The 21,420-nt window shown below is 49.3% G+C and overlaps 1 protein-coding gene across 26 annotated transcripts in view; it reads right to left on the reverse strand.

The window, feature by feature from the left end:
* Positions 1-323: 323 nt before the first annotated feature.
* TNS3 (tensin 3) overlaps positions 324-21,420 on the reverse strand; it is a 260,591-nt gene continuing 239,494 nt past the window's right edge. For all 26 annotated transcript variants that reach the window (XM_023639034.2, XM_023639038.2, XM_023639036.2 and 23 more), the window contains 7 exons: positions 17,742-17,837; positions 16,853-16,930; positions 16,103-16,180; positions 7,326-7,494; positions 4,774-4,842; positions 4,642-4,668; positions 324-3,219 (listed from right to left, as the gene is read on the reverse strand). In XM_023639034.2, coding sequence (XP_023494802.1) covers positions 3,075-3,219; positions 4,642-4,668; positions 4,774-4,842; positions 7,326-7,494; positions 16,103-16,180; positions 16,853-16,930; positions 17,742-17,837 — 662 coding nt within the window. In that variant the 3' untranslated portion in view covers positions 324-3,074. The remainder of the gene's footprint in view (positions 3,220-4,641; positions 4,669-4,773; positions 4,843-7,325; positions 7,495-16,102; positions 16,181-16,852; positions 16,931-17,741; positions 17,838-21,420) is intronic.

Below are 21,420 nucleotides of genomic sequence, written 5' to 3' on the forward strand. Positions count from 1 at the left end.
AACATTAAAACCTATCAGTAACTATGATCAGTGTCACATGTTATAAATTCTTAAAACCTCCTAACACAATTTTTCAAAAGTTTCTGGGCAGAAATCTTAAAATATGTTCCTGATGGCAAACATAGATGAATTTATAACTGAATCCACTAATCCATAAACAATCCCCTTCAAGCTCCCAGATAAACACACACACAGGCAGACGTGCATGCACACACATACATACCTGCACACGCGCGCACACACACACACACACACACGTACACACCTGCACACACCCTTCGGGGCGCTTCCATCCAACACAACAAACAAATGGCCCGCCTCACTGAGGCTTACCAAGTTTATAATTTTATTATACTCTGAATAGAGATGATATTTAAAGAGCAGAGAAAATGACTATACAAAGGATTTATAGGACATTCATTTACATACTGGATATATTTTTTACAATATAAGAAAAGTAAAAATACCCACTAATAGGTAAGGCAGATTAGGAGACACGACGAGGTCTTTGATGCTGAGGATACACACGGAGACCCTTAAATGTGGTAGGACTTAACATGGTTATAGGTTAACACTGGAGGAGTACAGCACATGGTTAATGAGCAGGTTAACAGGACCCTGGCTGCGACCCTCGTGGGGTGCTGTTCTCGCGAACTCCCCGGGACAGCACCCCTGTGCCCACTGGTGTCCCAGAGGCTAGATGCCTGGCAAAGCTTCCTTCCCCTGTGTGCCCAGGAGCCAGAACTGGCGGTGGGGCTCGCCGCAGTCTGAGCACAAAGTTCACGGACTCATCTTGTTCCGTTTAACGCACATGTAACACACGAAGAGACCTGTCGTACCAGCTCGTCAGAAACTGGGGTATCGGCTTCCTTTGGCTCCTCAGAGGGAGCCATTTGCTTGGAGCAAACTTCCGGACGCCCTTGACCACTGAGAGTAAAGGTCGGTTTCAAAGGCAAATGTGCGCGGCCTCTCGAACGCTCTGACAAGGACTGCTGCGGGAGGCCCTGATGTCTGTGATTCCGGCAGCTCATGCTCCTGAGTCCCATGCTCCTCCCTCGCTCTGATTTCTACATGAGCCCTCTCTTCCCTCATCAGGAGGATAAGGGACCCAGCCTGCAGTCTTTGGGTCAAACTTGGGTATAAGCCATCTCAGGATGAGGCACCTCTTGGGGACAGCACAAACCTTAGTCCCCTGGGCCGGATTCCTGCAGTGAGTGAAAACTGAAAATGCTAGATGCCGCCACCAAGGACCAAGACCTCAGGGCCCTGGGAGATGTCAGCACGTTCCCTTTAACAGCCACGCCAACACGTGTCAGGAAAGAAGGTCCTCAAAGACCAAGGCAAACATTTGGCACAGAAATGAGGCACTTGCGTTTGGTGCATCAATAGGAGCTAAACAGTGGACTCGTTCATTCACCTACTTTTATACACACACACACGCACGCACACAATGCCCACTGCAATTCGGCGACTGCAACTCTGCTCATCGCCAAGTCTGTCTCTGCCCCACTTCAAAACAGAGAATTCACAAAGCACATTTCCAAACTCCAGCACGATCCCAACGCCAGTGATTCCTGGGCGATGGGAGAGCTGGTGCCTAACGTGGAAAACAGAGCCGAGTGGCCTGTTCATGGTGGATCGAGGGCCTGTGGCGTGCCCTGGGTTATGGGGAGGGAGACCAGGACGTTATCACGATGCTGCCCAGCTCCATCTCTCGCTCCAGGGGATTTATAGGACCATCGGCTTCTCCCAAACCTCTGACCATGGATGGATTCAGGCAGACAGACCACGGCACTGCAATACTCGTGTCAGCGTATACAGCACACCCGATGCCGTGGCTAAGGTGGTGCAGAAAAGTGGCCTTCAAAAATAGCCTGGAAGGACTGAGGTTCATTCTCATCTTCCTCTCCCTGCTCAGGATGCCAGAGACACACAAGATCCCAACAGGAGTCAATAGGTGTGGACAAGACAGACGAGAGCTTCCAAAAGGCAGCAGTGCTCTGGGCAATCTCTACCTGGCCCCAAGATGACCATGAACAGCTGAGTGTACACCTAAGTGTGTCCCACCCTTCCAGAACCTTCCTCCCCAGAAAAGACGGCATCTGCAGCCTGGAAATGACATATCGATGATCAATGTTGGGGTAGGATGCCTGAGGCAAAACCGCCTTTTGGTAGCTGCACGTGGGAGATGGTCCACAGCATCGTTGACAAGTGATGCACCCTCTATCTCAGGTGCATCTGACACGGGACGGATGCTCCTCCTAAAACCCCAGCCTGGCAGCTGCAGCATTTAGACACCAGTAGAGGAGAGCAATGGCAAATTGTTATCATAAATAATTTGGCATAAGTAAAATATAAATTATTTGGAAATGGCGTTTTACTTCCATCTTCTTACTTTTTCCTCTCACGGCCCAGCGCACCACGCAGACCAGGAGTGTGAGCGGGAGGCCGGAGCTGTCGCCACACGAGGGTGAGGCTCTTTGGCATCACAGAGCCCCTCCCTGAGTGATCAGGTGATCTCCCTCGTCCTCACAGCCCATCATGTTGTCCCCTTGCTCATGACGCCAGCATTCCGGAAGGGCCTGACCTGCACGAACCTTCATCAAACATGCACTCCCTCTCAATTTCATCAGCATCCTCATCGTGGGAGGACAGAGGCCTCCCTCTGGGGCGTCAGATGGACAGCAGCACTCTGTGACGGCGACGATGACGGTGAGGCGCCGCTGGTCACTCAGGGCCATAGCAGAGCACAGCACCACTGGGTGCCCCTCCTTGCCACAAAGACCATCGTGCAAGAGACACAGGGACCCCGTCTCCTTGAATGGTCCTTTCCAGCACGGAGCCTGGGAGGGTGCACCTGGTGCTGCCTTCTTCCACTCAGAAAGCGCTCGGTGACAGAAATGTGTCGGGGAGCAGTTTCTTTTGGGAGAGGCCAGTAACGGCGGGGCTATTTGTTCTTGTGTTTGTAAAGTTGGAGGAGCCCCGTCCCCTCCTGGGCTGGGGATGTCAGGGTCACAGTTGGCTACACAGTGGGGGCCGCCCCAGCCCTCAGGAGTCACTGGGCTGTAAAGGGCTCAGATCTTCTTAGGGGAGCCGATCATGACCTTTGACACAAAGTTGACGATGGCGCTGGCGGGCTGCTCAGGGTCATGCTCTGCAAACAGGTGGCACACGTTGTCTGTGGCACTGCCTTGCTTCCGGGCCACAAATCCAAAGACTCTGCAAAAAGAAAGCTGAGGTCAGAGGCCAGCGTCCCAACCTGCAAGGCCCGGGTGTGTGTGCGAACCTCGCTTTCTCCTACCACCTCAGCCTGCCACTTATCTGAAACCTGCCAGGGGCCACACACCTGCCAGACACCTGTCCACACCTTCTCTCCCCACTTCACAACCCTGCAGGCAGGATGCTGTTGCTCCCACTTTGCAGGTGAGGAACCTGAGGGTGACGGCAGGTGAATGGTCTGGGACTCGCACCAAAGCCACTTCTCCCTGCCCGTCCCGAATTCTCCAGAGGCTTGTCAGTGCAGATCGCTGAGCTCCAAGCAGTCAGAGCAGATGGGAGCGCAGCCTGCGGGGGTACCAACACCCCAGCCTGGTTGCAAGATGCAGCGGGATGCAGCCAGCCCTGCCTGGATGTCGATGCTCCCACCCACTGGGGCCACGGGAGGGAAAACACGCCAGGGGCTCCCTTCTCAGCCTCGTACGCCTGAGTTACAAACTACAGCAGTTAAGGAAACTCTTAAGAGAACAGTGCGTCTAATTATTTTTCTCAGAAGAATTGAAGCCTTTATCTGAATAGCTCTCATGAGCCCCGAACTTACACAATAGCTGCCATTGTCCGTATCCAAACCCCTGGCAGAGTCCTTTCTTCTCCTTCTTAGGAAAATGAAGGAATTTTTTGTTTAAGCTCAGTGGTTTCCACACCATGGGAGGGATTTGGCTGGCGGCACTCAGTACCCCGACGAGGTCGCACATTCCAGACTGCTGGAAGGGCAGTGAGCCCTGTGCGCCAGAGGTCAGGGCAGCAGGGCACGGCCCCACCTGGGGACTGGGGAGGCCTCCAGGCACTTGATCAGATCCCGAGACAAACAAGGAATGTGAGAGAAGAATCCTAGGAAAGGACACCTGTGACTCAACATCCATGGTTCTCCAATTTAGGTTACACAGAAGCGGTCGCCTGTGGGAGCGCGGACAGTCTCGAGGATTCTGAGGCCACACTGCCCCGGCCTGGCCCGGCCCGGCCTGCCACGGAGGGAGGGCAGGATGAGACGGTCCTCCCTGTGTCTGGTAAACCCCGAACATTTGTTCCTTCCTGTTCACACACAGACAGGCCGGCCTCCTAACGCCCTGACCGCAACATCACTGCCATCCACACCGGTTCCTGAACGGCCAGAATGGCGCCATCTGCTTCCCACTATTTACACCACACTTCATGGGCCAGTGGTAAACAGCTCACATTCAGGGAGGAGAAAGCACCAAAGCTAACCCTCCACAGGCCCCTTCTTCACAAGGAGAACACTTCCATCTTTGTTTAAAGCAAAACCCAAACCCGCTGGCACCAGTCAGTCACTTCCCCGCCAGGCCCTTTGGAAGTTTGGATCAGGATCCACCTTTGGGGTGTGACTGAGACGGGCGGGCAACTCACCTCGAGCTCGGGCCGTCTGCGATCCACCTTGCGAAGGAAAGGAAAAAAGATAAGATTTATGTTATTTTAAAAATTAACTTACAGGAGAAAAGAAAGTATATGTGTTGCTTAATAAAAATACACATTTCTTACTTCCTGTCTTGCGGATCCAATGCACAGAAGATCACGCTGCTCACGGGGTAGTGCCTCCGGAAGAAGAGCCTGTGGGGAGGGACACGGGGAGGAAGAATCTGTTACTGGGGCTTCAAGGTGTCCCGGAGGCACCGGGCAGGGCCCCCATGAGGAGATCCGGGGCAGAGCCTACTCTACGCTTTACTAGTCGTCTGGAGAGAAGAGCAGAGAGTCTGCTCATTAGTCGGCAGACCCATGAAGCCGGGCAGAGCGGTTCTCGGGACAGAAGCAAGCTGCAGATGACGGGGAGCCTTGCAGTGAAATCGTGAGTGGTCAGCCGCCCGGTGGACAGAGTCAGAATGAAGAGTCCGACAGACGGAGGAGGACGGTGAGTGACACCTGACCTTCCCACCAGCATCTCGGGGAACCACCAGTGTCTCCAGCCTTCCTTTCCTCGCCTGTGGCAAGGGCACAGGGAGTGGCCCGCCCTCTCCAGGACAGGAATCCAAATCAGGCACCACAGCGAATCTGATGGCACATGGTGAGCCGTCAAGCTCTGCACACATTCATCCCACCAGGAGGTACCGGTAATGCCGGGCCACCACGGTCCTGGTGGAACTACCTGCTCGTCCTGGCTCACAGCATAGAGTCCTTTGTTTTACCTGCCAGCCTTCCCCACTCTTGTAAGCACCACCTGCCCCAGGCCCATGTGGGCACGAGGTCCCGTGCCCGGTGCCCTGCTCGGCTGGCCCCTCCTCCTCCTGGGGAAGGGGCAGTGTCCCCTCACACTAGTGGCTTTGCTCCTGGTGCAGGGAGACAGCTCATCAGGAAGAGAGAGAGGCCAGCACATTGGAAAGGGTTGGGCAGGGCCTGGACATCTTTCAGTCAGGGACCCCTGAGGCTGGCAGCACCCTCCCTGCTGCCTGCTAACGATGGTGGTAGGGGAGGACAGAGCCCCTTTGTCGGCACCAGCCAGGCCGAATCCGGATTCTGTCTCTTGCAATAGAACAGCCCCTAAATGCTGTGGACATGGCCTACCCCTAGGGTTTATAAGGCCACAGTGAAATGAGATACAGAAAAAGCATGGGGCTGGCAGGAGGGAACAGAGATGCTGTGAACAAAGAAGCTGTGCTTCCTGACCAGACGGTGGGCCCACCCTTTGGCTGTGCGGGCACCTGCCAGGCATTTCATTCGAGTCACTAAAATCCCGAGACCGTTACTTCGGTGCAGTTGGAAAGGCGAAGAAACTGAGTGTCATGGGGTGAAGGACCTGCCCACAGTCACGCTGCTAGTAAGAGGTGGGGGGCAAGGGGACCAGATCTGAGCAGCAGAGCCCACGTCCCCCAACACGCCTTTCCTCAGCTGGTAAAGGCTTATGAGTGAAACCCCCCAAAATGCTTCACCCTGAGAGCAGGGGGCCGGAGACCTCCCCACGCTCGGGACCAGCTCTGGGGCAGGCATGAAGGGCTCCGTGGTGCCAGGAGTACCTGGTCTGAGCTCTGTTCCCTGGCTGACACGAGGGGAGTGGCTGCAGCCCCTTAAAGCTCCTGCCGTCACTCTGGTTTCATGGTTGACGACCTGGCTCCCTTATCAATAACACCAGGCTGTTTCCACAACTAATAAGTAATAACTGCATCTGAGATGCCTTTGATCCTGAGATGTTCTGTCCGTGTACCCGACGCTGCTCCTTGCTCAGGCCGGGGCTCCAAAAATGCTCCTGTTGGAACATCTGCTCAAGGAGAACCGACTCAGTGACAACTCTCATGAAAGTCACTTGAGACTGAAATAGTATTGTTATATGGATATTCAAATACTATCTAGATCACATTTAATATTATAACATAATATCTAGATAATGTTTAATTTTTAATATTAATTGTTCTTATATATTCTTCTACTGTCATTAAATAATAATTAATATTATTTAGATACAGAAATAATATCTGTCAAGGTCACACTCTCATCTGAAATGGGATGACCACACAGAAGTAATGATACCGAATCAAAGACAAGTGGATTTGATCATAATCTCCAAGTGTTTTGACAGAAAAGATTTCAAAGATTTTTGCATTTGCACATTAGACATATGTGTGACACTCAAAGGTCCAAATATATATATATATTTTACTGATTCCTAAGAAAAAAGCATTTGGACCAAATATTAATAGTTTATATGTGGCTTGTGGGACAAATTTGATGACAGAGGAAAGCCTGGATGGACGTTGGGTTACTACTTTTTTTTTTTTGCTGAGGAAGATTAGCCCTGAACTAACATCTGTTGCTAGTCTTCCTCGATTTTATATGTGGGTCACTGCCACAGCATAGCTGACAAGTGGTATAGGTCTGCACCCAGGATCCAAACCCACAAACCCAGGCCATTGAAGCAGAGCACACCAAACTTGATCACTAGGCCACAGGGCTGGCCCCATGGATTACTGACTGCTTTTGCCTGATGACCACTAACCCGCCCAGAAGCACCATCTAGGTGATTAGCAGAGCTGGCAGAGTCTAATGCCCAGGTGAGACATAAACCCTACCCCCGCACGCAGCCTTGGCTGCCTGGGCACACTCACTTCCTCTGATTGTCCGTCAGGGTGATGCCCTGGGCTGACACCTTGAAGTGCACAACTGTGGACAAGGGAGGCGGCTCCTGGACAAGGGTGATGCTCAGGGCCTTCTGGACAGCTTGGTGGCCGGTAAGGGACTCCATCTCCACAGAGTTCAGGTACCACACATTGCAGGCTGCAAGACACCAAGGGGCAGCTTGTTAACCCATCTGTCAGACACATGGGCAGTCACCAGCAGTGTCCCTGGGGTTGATGAATGACTCGCACATATAGCTTGTGCTGGATGCATTTAAGGCAAACGCCCTTTGCCTAATTCCAAAGGCGTAGAGAGTGAGTGACCCAGAGACACACTTGTCCCAAGGCAGATAAGGAGGATAAACAGGTCACCCCTCCCACTGGCCCCAGGATGAGCTTTCACCCCTGCTGCATTATTTACACCTGGTGTCCCCAGCTGGTTCTGGAGGCACCTCGGCAGCCTCAGTAGGGGTCTGGGAGGGATTAGAGCCCAACCACAACTGTAGCTAAGGAAGTGTCTGAGAGGGGAGCATGCAGTCTTGAACCCCAAACAACCACCCTGCTCAGAGTTCCGAAAGTGGTGGGCGTCCAGAAAGAGCTGCTGAGAGTGAGCGATTTGTGGTAACTCAGATCACAGCCTGTGAAAAACCCAGGACAGCCAGTTCTGTCTGTGTCCCACCCCTGCTCCCCACGCTGCCGAGGGGCTAGGGGCTTGTCATCGGTGGTCTGTTCCTGGGGGAAGTAAACAGCTGAGAGTGAACAGGGCTTTGTAAACAGCCAGATGGCCCTCTAAGCCTGGATCCCTGCAGATCAAGCCGAAGCCAACATGGGACTTCAGTGTGACCCACAAGACACTTGGACTCTGCCTGAAGTGGAGCCCTGACCTGGCCCGGACCACCACCTTGACTGTGTCCTCCCCAGGAACAGATCCGCTCTCCTGGCCTGCTGGATGCCAGTCTCTGCATGTGACTGTCTCAGATGTTGTAACTCCATGTTTAAAGGCCTCTAGATTTTCACCAGACAGAAAAGAAAATGATTCCTGGGACCCGAGCAATCAAATGACTGCTGTGACCTCACTGCGCTGCTCTCTTTCGGGAGGGTCTCTGGGAGGCACGGCCGTGGAGCAGGTCCCCATAACCCCAACTTCTGAGACCCAGAAGAAAACATGCCTGTCGCCACGTGCGCTGCCAGCGCCCCCACTTGGATGGGTTCAGATGAACAGAAATGGCGTAGGCCGGCCCCACCCAAGACGCAGGACTGTGCTGAGCCGCTAACCATGCATTCTCTCCACGGCAGATGCTACAATTCATAGCTAGTTTTTAAAGTTTGAGAAGCTCTGAGGATTCAGAAGGCCCTGCTCAGTGAGCACACAGAGTAACTGTGATGGGGAGACAGCAAGACCCGGGGTCTGCACCAGCAAGTTCAGCAGAGGAGCGAAGCCCCTCCTCTGTCCGGGGTTGAGTGTGAGGGCGGGTCCAGGGGCACCTCACTGAGGGCAGCGGTGAAAAGCTCTCCAGAATCTGGATTCACCAGAAGAAGCCCAACTGGAAAGGACGAGTCTTGAGGAAAGGCAGCCAATACCAGAAAACCCCCAAGAAGCAAGCAGCCCAAAGACGGGTGACGATGTTTCCGGAGCAGGTGTCACTGCATGCCCAGCACTCGCAAGAGAAAGACTGAAAGGCGTGCCCCTTCCTCTGAACAACAGGGCTCCCCACACTCAGGATCACCAGCGAGTCTCACCTGAGACACCAACTTTCTCCTATGAAGTTTAGTCGACAGTTCACTTTCTCTCACGAAAAAGGGCTTGATGCTGCACCCCCATAATTATTAGAAGGGCATTGTGCCATTATCAAAATGTAAAGAGAAGTTTCTACCTCAAACATAATTGTGTTCGTTTCTTGGAGCTTCACGTAATGCTGCTCATTATAACACTTCTGTATCAGTCTCGGCTAAACATTTTACAGAGATTACCTCATAAATCCACACCTCAGTCTTATGAGGAAGATTCTATCATCCCCGATTTAGAGATGAGGAAATGGAGGCCTAGAGACATTAAGAAATATGCCAGAAGCCTTGCAGCTCCTGGGTGTCCAGGCACCTTCATGCTGACTCCTGCCGTGTTTACCAGAACCTACCAGGTACCAGGCACCGAGAGGAGGACACGCGCTCAGTGAGAAATTTCCTATCACATTCCTGAGGGTGAGCTGTTAATGTTACTGTGAGGCATCTGAGTGTGATTTTCCTCAGCCATAGACAGTGCCTCCTACCAGTCCCATGGGACTGTCCTGGCCGCAGAGGCATCTTTTAGAAGGTCACTGCCACCTCTGCACATTTTCGCCCAGGGAGACACTGAGAGGCAGCTAGAAATCAGAGAGGCCCCTCCTGAACGGCTGAGTTTCCATGGCCAGCGCTGCCCTTCTCTACAGCTCCCCTCCTTCCAGCTGGCCACACTGCCCTCATCCGCCGGTGCCAGGTGAGAAGACACTGAGCAGAGCTGCCCGGCTGGTGGCTGACCTGCCCTTCAGCTCCTGACTGGACTTGAGGGGTTTACTTGTGTCACCTTGGGAAACAGAGCAAGTTGGTAAAAGTCCTTAATATTGCAACTGCCCAATGCTCAGTGCCTCCAAAGCTTTGATGAGAGAGGTGCTTTTATGGAATGATGGTGTCAACCAGGACAGCCATTCGGGATGGTAACCTGGCAATATTTACCAGGAGGATCAGAAGAAATGCCTGCACTCGGTAACGTAGATGGCCCACTTCTGGGAAGACTGAGAAAGGAAATATCTCCACGTGAGACAATAACCCAAAGGTCAAGATATTTGAGCCACATACTCACCATGGTGGGAAAAGCTGGAAACAAATTATGTCCCAAAATAGGGGAATGGTTAAATTAGCCCTTCAATGAAATAGCAAGCAACCAGCAAATAGTAATCATGAAAATTGTATAGCAACGTGAAAAATGTTAGAGGTTAATGGGAAAAGCAGAATGAAAACTGTATCTGTGCTATGATTAGAACTATATAATAAAAAGCATGTGTGTGTATGAAAAGGAGTTGGAAGGATGCCTGGAAAAGTTAAGACAGCTGATTTTAGGAGGCTGAATATTCTGTCTTTGATTCCATTACTATCACTGCTATGTTAGTCATTCAGTTACAAAAAGAGAAAAAAAAGAAAATTTTGATCTAACTACAATGAAATCCCACAAAATGGGCACCAGCTGGATCGGGGGCACATTTACAACCGCAGGCGGCCATGACCCAGAACCCTGCGCTTCCTCGCAGCATCACAAATGGCCCTTTGGTAAGGAGCAGCAGGAGCCTGGTGTTTGGGGACATCTCTCCAGTGCGGAACTATGGTGTCATTCCTCAGAGCAGAGAAGGGGCACTGCCACCCACCAAGGCACATCAGGGGCAGCTCTGAGTGCACACACCTGTCCCCAGAGCCCCTGCTCTCTCCAGTAGAGGACAGGTGGGCCTGCGGGGCCACTGCTGCGCTTGTCCCACTGGGCCTGGCCCGAGACTGCCCAATTCTCCTGACAAGCGCTCACGCCGGGGTGAGGCTGAGGAGCTGTGGTGTCTCGTGTGACACCGTCCAGGAAAGCAGCTGTCACACCCACAGTGAGCAAGGAGAGTCTCCGGGTCCACCGGTTCTCACCCAACCCGTTCTCACCCCGTCCTACCACTTCTGGGAATGTGTCCTAAGGCAACATTCCAGAATTCAGAAAAAAGAAGGAACGTGGAAAGGCAGCCTTGCATCGTCTACAGTACTGAGAAGTTAGAAAGAAGCAGAATGAGGAGCCGGACGGAGCTGACTCACACGACAGACCGTTACACGGCCACGCAAAATGAGACTGATGTTGTGTTTGCAAAATCTGTGGGTGAACTTCTTATGCAATGAGAAAAGGAGAAACATCCAGTGGCTGGACAGGGTAACAGGTCTTTGAGTAATTCATTTTTCTCTTTCTTTTCTCTATCTATCTTCCTTTTTTTAATTTAAAGAACACATAGTACTTTAATAGAGAGAATATACTTTACAATGTGGCAAGGTAAAAACACAACCCTAACACGTATGGGAAATCCGCCAGAAGTCTGGAAAAAGGCCCTTCTTTTCAGAATTATACTGCATTCTGCTGCTTCAACAAGAACCCAGTAAGAGCGGGGCTGAAAACAGAAGCAGAAGTTGTTTTGGATACTGGAATGACCCATAACAGCCTTGGTATCAGATGGAAAGGATTAAACCCACGAGAACTGAAAGTCTGTGCCCCTCGTGCGGCGCCGTTCAACTCCGCTCACGCTCTGAGTCTCAGCTTCCTCAGCTTTACAATGAGGAAATGGGACCAGAGGATCTCGAAGAGCTGTTGCAAGGCCAGGAGCCCGGGATTCTAAGTGAATTAGGGCAACAAATGAAATTTAGTTTAAGGAAAAAAAACCCACTCAAAGTCCCTGAGGAGATCAGAGACCAGCAGTCCGACTGGCTTCCGACCACAGTGTCTGCACTTGTTCCCAAAACCCTGAGACCCTCCCGGAGGAGGACGGCACTGGATGCTCCTGGCAGCGTCCTCACTCCTCCAGCCACAGTTCTGTGTCCTGACTAGAGTCTGTGCCTCATCAGCCGTGAAGGTAGCTGGACAGAAATGTAAACCTCTTGATGTGTTTTAGAAACGACAGATTTTATAAAGACACAAGCTCAACGCAGTCATAATTGAACCCTCACATGTAAATGCCCGACTCAGATGGGCTCCAGGTTCTGGCGGAAGTCCTGTCCCTAGGAAGAGCCACCTCTCCCACAAACAGAACATCTAGAGTTACTGACACGTGCCATATGTTATTTAAAAAGATGATAGAGTACTTCAAAGTGATAAGCCAGAATAGAAGAAAAGTCTTTAATATCTAAAAATAAGGGTTACTAGGTACCCGATTATAATCAACTAATCCACTGACCCACTAATTCAACATCTATTGCAAAAATGTTACGTAACATTGAAGCTTAGAGAGAAACCCTGAAAGCTGCTGCTTTGACATGAGGAGGCTACGAGCCCTCGTGGGCTGCAGGGACCACCGAAAACCACCTGGGGCCTGTGAGCTCGTCTCTGGTGTGGGGACTGTCGCCCAGGATCGGCCCTTCCAGCTGGGCCCACGCAGGGAAAGGATAAGGGCACAGGAGAAGCCATTCCTCTCGGGCCAGAGAAAGGGTTTTTACATGAAAGTGGGGCGGCAGGAATACAACAATAGCTTATGTGACCAGGTTATAGTTCCCAAGGCATTTTTCAAAGTCCTAGTCATCTGTGTTGGGGAGAGATTACTATTTTTACCATGTTGAGGGCTGCAGGGCTAAGTGATTTACCAGAGGTCAAAACGCTGAGTGTCAAAACCCTCAAGTCAAAAAGCCTGGACTTGAACCCAGGACTGGCATAGCTACATTGTTCGTTTGGAGCTTCAAGTTCTAGCAGACTTGCACAAACTCCTGTCACCTTTCTTCTGACCACAGATAACTTATCCTTCAAGGATGGTCTAAAGTGAGTTAAACTCTAAAACATTCCTTTTGAAACCAGAGAGATTTTACATCAGCTGGGTGATAGGCATAGTGATGTGTAGTTTTACAGAGAAAAACTGCACAGAATAATGCAGACTGTATGGAGGAAATTACAAGAAAATACCTATATATTGCATATACCTCCATCACAGAGTCACAACTCTAAAGTAGTCTACACATATGAGGTACAGATGGAGGTGTTTCTGTCCAATCCTCCCCCAGACTCAGAAATTCCCATTCCAACATTTCTGACAGTAAACATCTACTTTTTATGAAAGATCTCCAATGGGGGAAATTCAGGGTTTTGAAGTCAGGGGGCCCCATCGTCCTCTCTAGCTATGGCTCTCCCTCACAGCTGCAGGCCCACAAGAGCCCTGTGGTCTCTAGCTTTTCCATAACCCTCTTAAACTGGGGCCACTAGGACAGCATCTAATGCTGCAAAAGTGACATGGTCTAAAACTACTAAGCAATTATAGCAAAGTTGCAGGATACAAGGTTAATATACAAAAGCCAATCACTTTCCAAATTCCTAGCAGAGAACAAGTGGAATTTGAAATTAAAAACACAATACCATTTACATTAGCACCCCCAAAAATGAAATGCCTAGGTATAAATCTAATAAAATATGTACAAGATATATATATATGAAGAAAACTACAAAACTCTGATGAAAAATATCAAAGAACTAAATAAATGGAGAGACATTCCATGTTCATGGACAAGAAGACTCAATGTTGTCAAGACGTCAGTTCTTCCCAATTTATCTGTAGATCCAATGCAATTCCAATTAAAATCCTAGCAAGTTATATTATGGATATCAGCAAACTAATTCTAAAGTTTTTACAGAGAGGCAACAGACCCAGAATAGCCAACACAATATTGAAGGAGAAAAACAACGTTGGAGGACTGATGCTACCCTACTTCAAAACTCACTTTAAAGCTACAGTAATCAAGACAGTGTGGTATTGGTGAAAGAACAGATAAATAGATCAATGGAAGAGAATAGAGAGCCCAGAAACAGGACCACCCACGTATATTGTCAATTGGTCTTTGACAAAGGAGCAAAGGAAATAAAATGGAGCAAAGATGATCTCTTCAACAAATGGAGCTGGAACAACTGGACGTCCACATATAAAAAAGCGAATCTAGACAGAGACCTTACACCCTTCACAAAAATTAACTCAAAATGGATACCGAATGTAAAACAAAAACTGTAATAAAACTCTAGAACACAATAGAGGAGAAAATCTAGATGACCTTGGGTTTAGTGATAAGTTTTTAGATACAATACAAAAGGTATAATCCATGGAAGAAAGAATTGATAAATTGGATTTCAAAACTAAATTTAAAATTAAAAATTTCTGCTCTGTGAGAAACTCTCTCAAGAGAATGAAAAGGCAAGCCACAGATTGGGAAAAAATACTTGCAAAAGACACCTAATAAAGGACTGTTACCCAAAATATACAAAGAATTCTTAAAACTCAATAAGAAAAAAATAGAAAATCCAATTAAGGGGCTGGCCTGGGGGCACAGTGGTTGGGTCTGCACATTCCACGTTGGTGGCCTGGGGTCCGTGGGTTAGGATCCCGGGTGTGGACCTACACACCGCTCATCAAGATATGCTGTGGTGGTGGGCCACATACAAAATAGAGGAAGACTGGCACAGAAGTTAGCTCAGGGACACTCTTCCTCAAGCAAAAGGAGGAGGACTGGCAACAGATGTTAGCTCAAGGACACTCTTCCTCACCAAACAAAAAGTAAAAACCAAACACCAAAAAAACCCAATTTAAAAAACTGAGCCAAAGACCTTAACAGACACCACCAAGGAAGATATATAGATGGCAAATAAGCCTATGAAGAGATGCTTCACATAGTGTCATCAGGGAAATACAAATTAAAATGGCAATGAGATACCACTACGCACCCATCAGGATGGCCAAAATCCAGAACACTGACAACACCGAATGCTAATGAGGACGTGGAGCAGCAGGAACTCTCATCCAATGCTGGTGAGAATGCAGACTGGGACAGCCCCTTGGAAGGCAGTTTGCCAATTTCTTATAAAACTAAACACACTCTGACCATACAATCCAGCAATCGTGCTCCTTGGTATTTATCCAAAGGAGCTGAAAACTTATGTCCACACAAAAACCTGCACACGGATGCTTACAGCAGCTTTACTCATAATTGCCAAAACTTGGAAGCAGCCAACATGGGCTTCAGTACGTGAGTGGATAAATAAAGTGTAGTAAATCCAGATAATGGAATATTATTTGGCACTAAAAAGGAATAAGCTATTAAACCATGAAAAGACATGGAGGAATCTAAAATGCATATTACTAAGTGAAAGAAGCCAGTCTGTAAAGGCTACGTGCTGTGTGATTCCAAGTGTATGACATTCTGGAAAAGGCAAAACTATGCAGGCAGTAAAAACACCAGTAGTTGCCAGGGGGTGGGAGCTGGGATGAACAGGCAGAGCACAGAGGATACTTTGGGCAGTGAAAATACTCTCTAAGATACTGTAATGGCGGATACATAGTCATTATACGTTCGTCCAAACCCACAGAATGTACAACACCAAGAGTGAACCCTAATGTAAACCACGGACTTGGGGTGACTAAGACGTGTCAACGTAGGTTCATCACTGTGGTACAAATGCACCTCTCCGATGGTGGATGTTGATAATGGGGGAGGTTGCGCATGCGTGGGGCAGGGGTTATATGGGAAATCTCTGTACTTCCCCTTCAATTTTGAAGTGATCCTAAAACTGCTCTGAGAAATAAAGTCTATGAATAAAAAACAACGCAGTGCCCTGGAGAGCTCACTGCCTGGGCATCTGTGTCACCCTGGGCTGCTGGCAGCATGGGTCAAACCGTCGGCTCATTTCCAGCGATGTACTGAGTCACATCTCCGGAAGACTTTTACACGTACAGCTGGCGGGGCAGGTCACCCACGCCCTGTCTTACTACATTTCCCTCAAACTACACAGAGGACTTGACATTTATTCCACTGAGTCTGGTCTCGTTCGAGTCAGAAGGCTATTTCCTGCCTGTGGAGTCCTGGTCTGTGGCTGACTCTTGGTGCCCCACCCAGCCCCTGTGGCAGCTTTCTATAAGAGGAAACCTCCTTCCAACACACAGCAAGGGAATCCCAGAGTGAAGGTGGGAGAGGAAGCTGTGTCTGACTCCCATTTCTGCCATAACTAGGGGGTGTGGGAAGTACAGCCATTGACTGACCTGCCCCCTGCTTCAGCAGCTCGGCTGCTGAGTTGGCCGCCGTTTGGGGAGAACTTTCGGCTATTTCCTCCAACGGATCTGCAGGAAGGAGCAAAAAAAACGCACGAATGAATCCTGTTCATGGGCAAAGAATCTGCACGACAATGTCAGACACTCACGACTGAATTTCCAGGCGGTGACAGGACTGGTCTGTGACAACCGTCCAGCCAGAGAAACTATCACCACATTCTGAGCCAAAGTTGAGACGATGTGGTCCCACAAAATGGCTCACTGACTCTGAATGAATTTAAATGAATGATCATCAGGGAAACTGGGGACACACGGTCAGATCACACCACTATGCTATGGTGTTATTTCATTACGCGTATTTTCAAACAAACATAAACAGAAAGAGAACAGTTCACCCAGCACATAACCTCAATAGTATCAACATTTTGCTGATTCTGTAGAATCAAAAAAATTAAACGTAAATGACCTTGAAGGTGTCTTAGTTTAGGCATTTTACATGTTTGAGGTAAGAATCTTTGCTTCATGGAAAGCTTTCACCGCAGGCGCAATGGGGCCCCTCTTCTTTCCTTGACTTGGGTAAGCTAGTCAACCTTCTTAGGGTTTACGCACAGAGTATGTGAAAGAGAAAAAATTCATGTCTGATTGTTCTCAATGGGTTTTTATGGATCCCTGACACGGTGTGCCTGACACACTGCAGGGATCCCACCGAGAGCCAGCGGCACGGAGGACCTGACGGCATACCTCTGTCTGGAATGAGCAGCTTGCAGGGCAAGGCCAAGGGCGTGATGGAATGCTGACACACCAGAGCCGTCAAGCTCCCTGTAAAGTGGAAGAAAGCAAACAACAGTTAACACGGCCCTAAACACTACCTTGCTCAGCCAATTCATCTGCTGAAAGGAAGCTGCTGCAAAGGGTGAGCGCTGATAGTTTTAGCAACGAACATCCTCCATTACTGTAGGACTTTGTACAAAACGTCAGTGAAGCAAAAAGTTCAACAAAACAGCAAAGGGGTAGGTGAAGGCAACTATGGATGATAATTAGCAAGGATACACCACTACCAATTTATAAAGAATAAATCACACAGTTTGCTGAATCTGAGATAGCAGCAACTGTTAACACCCACACAGTCTACATAAAGTGCCTCTAAAAGGTGACAATAATGCGATGCTTCAGTTGGCATGTGCTCCCCAGGAAGCTCACAGAGTCTTTCTGACATGCCTGTGAGGCCAGGAAGGTTCTTATCCCACTGGGGAGGAAGAACGCGGAACTGGGGAGCACTGAGTCTCTCTTCCACCTGTACAATGGGGCCACACCCAGGTTCCAACCAGCCCACACTGGTGTGCCCGCTGCCAGGATGGTGCTGTGTTGACAGCTCCAACTATGCTGACAGTCCCAAACTATGCCTGTTATTTGGTTTTGAGAAAGCTTTTCAGAACAATTTCATATCCAGTGTATTTTAGAGATGATAATTCAGGTGAGAGGGATCTCAGAATCGGAGATGAAAAGTACAAGCCATGAGCAAAGCACCCCCCCAATCTCCCTACCCCCAGTGACGGCCCCAACTCTGAGGGCAGCACGCAGAAGAAACTTGTACCCCATTTGTACAGAGCACAGGCTCTCCGTCACTTACCGAAATACGGTTCATTTGAGCACCCTTTCAACCGCACACCCTTTGGGGTACACTCAATCAAAAAATGCCGAACAAGTTCATTGGCCAAATCTCCAGCTGTGGTAAGAGAGTTGAAAGAAAGAAAAGAGAATTTTAAAAAAATGAGAGCACAGGAGAATGAGGGGCGGGCGAGAGAGAATTGCAGTCAAGGGGAGGTGCTGCTCTGGCCGAGACAGCAGGTGGGCTGCCAAGGACCAGCCTGGGAAAGGGAGCTGCGCTGCAGGACAGCTGGCTGAGCACAAGCAGGGAAGATGGCCAAAGCCCCCACAGTGACCAGGCCTGGGAGTGGAGGGGTCCCTGGGAGAGAGCCTCAAGCATTCGGCAAGACTTCCTGGTGAAGGGAACAAGTCCACAGCTAAGAAACAGGAACATGATCTGCAGCCCCTCCCCCTCAAGAGGAGATTAGGAAGACCCAGGCACAGCAGATGCCCAGGAACGAATCTCTGAAAATTGCTGCAAGGATGCCAGTCTTCCAGGTGAGGCTTAGCCGGGAGCCAAGTACACAAACCCCTCAGAAAGGAAGCTGTCTGTCATACTGCCATTAAACGGAACATTTGTGCTCCTGCCAACCCATGAACCCAAGGAAGGTGCATCACGGAAAACCACTGAGCAGCAAACTGTCCGATGGTAAAAAAGTACAAATAACAAACAGAAGAAAAAGAAGTTACTGCTACGTGCTGGTGAGTCCTGCAGACGTTGACAACATGCTGTGTTTTTGTCCTGCCTCCTGTAGCTTCCTGCAGCGCCCTCCATGGGAACGTGTCTGCCCTAACTTCCAATGTTTCTGATTTTGGAAACTGCCTCATGGCCCGATCTGCTGGAGTCAGGTTTGGTCCCCACACCTTGTCCACAGTAGGCTCCCCAAAGATGTTTATAACCAACTGTGACAAATATCAACAATATTAGTGTCAGCATTTTGCAGGGCCAGTATTGCTGGCAGAAAAGGAATGATCAGATTCCATAAAAGGCTGTATCGAATAAAAGTGGAAAAAAGAACACTTTGCCACTCAGTTGTGGGAAGAAAATGATCCAAACTGAAACTTCCAAACTGAAGGGAGACACAAAGTGTGGTCTGGATGCCAGTGGGGGTGACTCAGAAGGAAATCCAGCCTCGAGGGAGCTGGAGAATAGCATCCCACACATTGTCCAGGGTACCAGAGTGGGGGTGTTGACTTGCTGGGCTCTTTCCTGTGAAATTCAAATGCCAAATCCAGGGGCCATGTGAAGACAAGGTAGCCAGGTAAGATTTCACACAGGGGAGGCTGGCAACGTTGGGTTTCCTGCTATCCTGTAATATCCTCTATTTTGCTACCTTCGTCTTAACATTGAGTCAAAGTTGGCCTGAGAGGTGGCATGCACACCTGGAGGTAAGAGTTCTACACCACCATCTGTATTTCCCAAAAGAGAATGCATGCAGAGAAAAATGTTTTGGCCTTGCTTTAAACCCTCCAACTGAAACCGAGGAGCCTGACAGCTGCCATGCACTCATTCCTGCTCTCCCACACCATCCCTGAGTCCACAGACCACAGCAGCTCCCGCCCGGAGACCTCTTCCTGCTAGAATCATCATCCACCACGTTTCCAAATAAGGCCGAATGCCCTCGATCCTCCGCAACCAGGCCTGATGCAGTTCTCCAACTACAGAAGCCCCTATTTCCCCTCAAAAGTGAGTCAAGAGTTTGGTGGAGCATCTCCTGCTGGAAGTTTGGGTGCTCTGGGACCCTACCTTTCAAAGCTTACCAGTTCCATCTGTTCTATACAAAGCCTTTCTACACACAAGCCTTTTCCTCCTCCGCTTGGAGACAATACCAGTATCCACAGCTTCGGGCTCTGTGCTCCGTATCACGTGTTCCTTCCCAAACTCACCCTCGCCCGTTCCATTCACACAACTGCTACCTTGGTGAACGGAACCATCTCTGTTTCCTGAAAACCCCTCAGCCACGCCTGAGGCCGGGCCCCCTGACAACCAAACCCTGCATTCTTCAAGGCCTAACCCCAAGGGGATCTTCTCCAGGGAGCTGTAAGCAGGGGTTTCATCCAAGGACTTGGTCCTGGGCACAGACAGGAGTAAGGCAGGTGAGTGTCATTTTGTACTTTAAACACAACGGGTTCAGAATCTGCGCCGTGGGGGTGACCAGCTGACGTCCCAGTCCACAATCGGCATTTAGGGGACAAAGAGAGGATGAAAGAATCTCTTCCCTTTCCTTAGAGTTTGCGGCATAGTGGTAAAAAGGCAGAGAGCACAGGGTGAGATAAAAAGAAAAAGAAAGAATAAACCAAAAACCCAGCGTCCACCAACAACAGCATAGCGAGTTGCAGTTCATTCACACAACAGAGGGCGGTCAGCAGTGACTCAGAACAGCAGTTGCAGCAGTCTCAGAGGCAGCAGGAAGGAATCTTACGACGTTGAGCAAACTGAGTCACAAAAGAATGCATATTGTATTGGTTTTCTTACATAACGTTGAAAATAGGCAAAACTGGAGGGTTTAAGGATTTGTATTTTAGTGGTCAATAAAAAAAATTTTAATTCTACATTTTATTTAGTAGGCTTCTTGTCCACAATAGCATCGATACGGTAATTTGAACCACTTTGCGTCTATTAGAGGATGGAGAAGGGAGTAAGTATTTTGATGTTCTTGGTAACCAAGCTTGTCACTGTGGGAGAAGGCGACAAAAGACCTCGTGATACTGTATTTGAACTGGCGGTATCAGCATGAGCTCATGAATTTTTAAAGCTGATATTTTCCCTAGCTCTGGTCACCAGGGAGAAGCAGTGACACTCCCATAGCAAAGAGCACACCCAGTGATGGCATCTTGGTTTCTAGACACCATTCCCCAGTAAACAGAGCCAGGATTTTTGGAGAGATGGCTGGGGCAGGGAAAGTGCAAAGTGAACCTAAAGCACATGTGCTGTTTCAGAAAGCTGGAGCGCTCGCAGAATAATGGGGGTACGTCAAAGGGACACGGGCCGCTGGAGGGGACTCGCGTAGCCAAATCCGGGATCGTTGAAATACTGAAAATAACAGTGATGATGGATTCCGGCACAGGAGGGACATGCAAGGGCTTCCTCCAGGGCAGTCTCCCGGGTTGTGGGGACACGTGTGTGCACTTCCTAATAATGTTTACCTGTGGTTGCAGGCATGGCAAACTCTCCTGTACATGGTTACGTTTCATGACAAAAATCATTAAAAAGAATAAGTAGAAGATTGGAGTATATCTACACACGATAAAGTACTATCAGCTGATTGTCATTGTGCAGAGTGTACTGGAGCAGAGGAGGAAAAAGACGTGGTCTTTACCTTGAGAAGGGCTAATCTAATGGCCCCAGGCTAACACGAGCCTCGCTTTTAATCCATCACAATACTCTGCTGGGTATAGGAACGAGAATCATGCGTGCAGTAGGCCACCTTTCATGTAAGAAAAACGGAAAAATGCATATGCGTGCATTGGCCGGACAGTCAGTGAGAAGACACACAGGAGGCTGTTGCAATGGTTGCCTTTGGGAAGTAGGGGGCACTGAGGGAGACCGAGCTGAGAGGGGGAGCAAGATGCCTCAGGGAGGCCTTGTTCTATCGTTCTGATACCTGAGCAATGGGATGGATCACCTATTCGAAGCAATAAAAAAAAAGATAATTTACAAA

The sequence above is a fragment of the Equus caballus genome, chromosome 4, assembly GCF_041296265.1.
Source record: "Equus caballus isolate H_3958 breed thoroughbred chromosome 4, TB-T2T, whole genome shotgun sequence".
NCBI lineage: Eukaryota > Metazoa > Chordata > Mammalia > Perissodactyla > Equidae > Equus > Equus caballus.